The 3,448-nt window shown below is 44.3% G+C and overlaps 1 protein-coding gene across 1 annotated transcript in view; it reads right to left on the reverse strand.

Moving 5' to 3' along the window:
- The window catches only part of kctd9a (potassium channel tetramerization domain containing 9a), a 12,053-nt gene continuing 8,605 nt past the window's right edge, over positions 1-3,448 (reverse strand). Inside the window, exons 11-12 of the mRNA XM_063194287.1 lie at positions 1,006-1,139; positions 1-356 (exon numbers count right to left, since the gene is read on the reverse strand). Of these exons, the coding sequence (XP_063050357.1) occupies positions 240-356; positions 1,006-1,139 (251 nt within the window). The 3' untranslated portion in view covers positions 1-239. The remainder of the gene's footprint in view (positions 357-1,005; positions 1,140-3,448) is intronic.

Here is a 3,448-nt window from a genome sequence, read left to right on the forward strand (position 1 = left end):
CAAGTGCATCTGTGTGTGTGTTTGAGTGTGCGTGCATGTGTGTGTGTGTGTGTGTGTGTGTGAGGAGTTATCTGACACTCTGGGACATATGCAAGTGCATCTCTGTGTGTGTGTTTGCGTGTGTGTGTGTGAGAAGTTATCTGACACTCTGAGACATGTGCAAATGCATCTGTGTGTGTGTTTGAGTGTGCGTGCATGTGTGTACGTATATTGTGTGTACGTGTCGTGTGTGTGAGGAGTTATCTGACGCTCTGTGACATGTGCAGTGGGGTGAGCATCTCCTCAAAGATGGCTCCCTTCACGTTGGAGCCCCGCAGGTTGGCTTCCTGGAGGTCACAGCCGGACAGGTCGCAGTTCTAATCGCCATGGAAACAGAAGAAAAACAAACAAACAAACAAACACACACACAGATGACAGAGGAAGAGTGGTTATGACTGTAAAAACAGAACCCAATGTGGGAAAATCAATGTAATCAGAATGTGGATTTGCGAGTTAGTGTGTTCATGTTTGTGTTTGTGTTTGTGTGTGTGTGTGTGTGTGTGCGAGGGAGAGCGAGCCAGCTAGCGAGAGAGAGTGAGAGAGACATTACATTACATTACATTACACTTAGCTGACGCTTTTCTATTCAAAGCGACTTCCACTTCCTTCTTTTTTTAAGTACAGGGTATTGGTTACAGTCCCTGGAGCAGTGTGGGGTTACTGAACCACTAGGCCAGAGACAGCGAGAAAGCGAGTGAGAGCAAACGAGTGAAGAGCAAGAGTACCCCTATGGCCTCCAGATCTGTACCAGTTTAGGTGATGCCCCTAGTGTGTGTGTGTGTGTGTGTGTGTGTGTGTGTGTGTGTGTGTGTGTGTGTGTGTGTGTGTGTGTGTGTGTGTGTGTGTGTGTGTGTGTGTGTGTGAGAGTGAGAGTGAGAGTGAGTGAGTATCTCCAGGTCTGTGCCAGCCAGGGTGGCTCCCCTCGCTCACGTGCGTGCGTGCGTGCGTGCGTGCGTGTGCGTGTACCTCCAGGTCTGTGCCTGCCAGCGTGGCTCCTCTCAGGTTGCAGTTCTTCAGCTTGGCGTTCTTCAGCGTGGCCACTCGCAGGTTAATACCCGTCATCTGGCTGCCCTCCATGTCCACACCCTTCAGATTCGCACCTAGTGGAAGAAGAATTATCAATATTATTAAGGAGTATTATTATTCATCTGGCTGCCCTCCATATCCACACCCTTCAGATTCGCACCTAGTGGAAGAAGAATAATGATCAATATTATTTAAGGAGTATTGTTATTCATCTGGCTGCCCTCCATATCCACATCCTTCAGATTTGCACCTGCTGCAAGAAGAATTGTTAATACATTACTATTTTTATTATCATTAAATTACTATTACTTCCATGTCCACACCCCTTCAGGTTCGCATTTGCGGCAAGAAGAATTATGATTATTATTAAGGAGTATCATTATTCATATTCATATTCCATATCCACACCCTTCAGATTCGCACCTAGTGGAAGAAGAATAAAGATCAAAATTATTAAGGAGTATTATTATTCATCTGGCTGCCCTCCATGTCCACACCCTTCAGGTTCGCACCGGGTGGTAGAAGAAGAATGATCAATATTATTTAAGGAGTATTACTATTCATCTGGCTGCCCTACATATCCACACCCTTCAGATTCGCACCTGCAGCAAGAAGAATGATCAATATTATTAAGGAGTATTATTATTCATCTGGCTGCCCTCCATATCCACACCCTTCAGATTCGCACCTACAGCAAGAAGAAGAATTATTATCAATATTATTTAAGGAGTATTACTATTCATCTGGCTGCCCTCCATATCCACATCCTTCAGATTTGCACCTGCTGCAAGAAGAATTGTTAATACATTACTATTTTTATTATCATTATTAGTATTAATAATAACAATAATAAATCCTTCCATGTCCACCCCCTTCAGATTCGCACCTAGCGGAAGAGTTATGATTATTATTATTATGAATGAATATTATTATTCTTCTTAACTCACTCCATGTCCAAACCCTTCAGATTGGCACCTTACAGAACAATTGTTATTATTAATATTATTATTAGCATTATCTCATCACCCGGTGAGCAGACGGGACGTCTTCTGATTGGCTGAGCAGGTGTCCATTATTCCCCGAGAACAGGACACCTATGTCATGCGGGCATGCGGGCATCTAAACTGCTTCATTTCCTAACTTTCTGGTGAACTGCCATTACTAATTCTAAACTGCAGGTTGCTATGGCCAAGACCCCGTTGTTAATTCTATCGCATTTGGATGTCAAGTCGCCCCAACATTCTACGTGCGTCCTTACATGCCTCCGATAGATGCACGTCTCACTAGATTAGGAAGTGGTGCCCATAGCAATGAACCAAGCGCAGTGGTTAATCTACTTTCTCATGAAGCCTTAGATCAACATATTAATAAATTAATACTTAAATGCTGGTAACCGGGTGATAAGCGGAATAACGGCCTTCGAGGTGTCCCGATATCAAGGGAAAATGGACTTGGTGAAGCAAACAGCCCTTCGGCTGCGCCGTCGGGACACCTCGTTGGCCGTTATTCACTACATAATTATTGACATCAATATTGACGCCCTCCATGTACACTATTAATTACTACCATTATTACTACCACTGCCACCAGCCACCACAATCATCATCAACACAGTAAATATCTGAAAATTTCACAACCATGACTTTGTCTTCCCCTTGTGTATGTGCACTGTAATTGCACATAACAATGTTGACATTGTGGAGATGTACTGTCTATGAGATGTACTGTCTATGAGATATACTGTCTATATATGCCACCATGTTGCCTGGCCACAGACAGCAGAAGTAGTCGGTCCAACAGTAGCAGTTGTCACTGTCCTGAAACACTGAGCTGGTGTCTTAGTTGGGACATCTATTTGCTGTTGCAGGACAACACCAGGACACTGTCCAGGGTAACGTGTTGCTTTGTACAATGTCAATAAAGAAAATCAATCAATCAATCAACCAATCAACTTAGTTATCATCCCGTAACACCCAGCTTGTATCCCGGGATACCCATTTGCTGTTGGGGGAGGGACACCAGGATACTGTCCAGGGTCACTTATCAAACGTTTCTGTCCCCGGACACAAGCACACTGTGCCGGGTTACTTAATGGCAACCAACAAAGGTCGGCGTCTGCGCCTGAACTTAATACTCATGTATTGCTTGGTGCGTGCACTCCCAAAAAGTAGTTATCACTCAAGATAATGGAAAAAATTAGGTATGGAAACTTCCTAGGTCTTCTTCATGATGTTCCACCTTGTGGTGAACTGGAGAGATCCTGGGGAGAACTGACACGTCACCCTAGAAAACACCGGAATTCCTGCCACACGCTTCCTACTGGAGACATTGAGAATGGACTATCTCCGAAACGTCGGTTTCTCCTGTTAACCTTAGCCTTCTG

The sequence above is a fragment of the Engraulis encrasicolus genome, chromosome 3 (genome assembly GCF_034702125.1).
Source record: "Engraulis encrasicolus isolate BLACKSEA-1 chromosome 3, IST_EnEncr_1.0, whole genome shotgun sequence".
Taxonomy (NCBI): domain Eukaryota; kingdom Metazoa; phylum Chordata; class Actinopteri; order Clupeiformes; family Engraulidae; genus Engraulis; species Engraulis encrasicolus.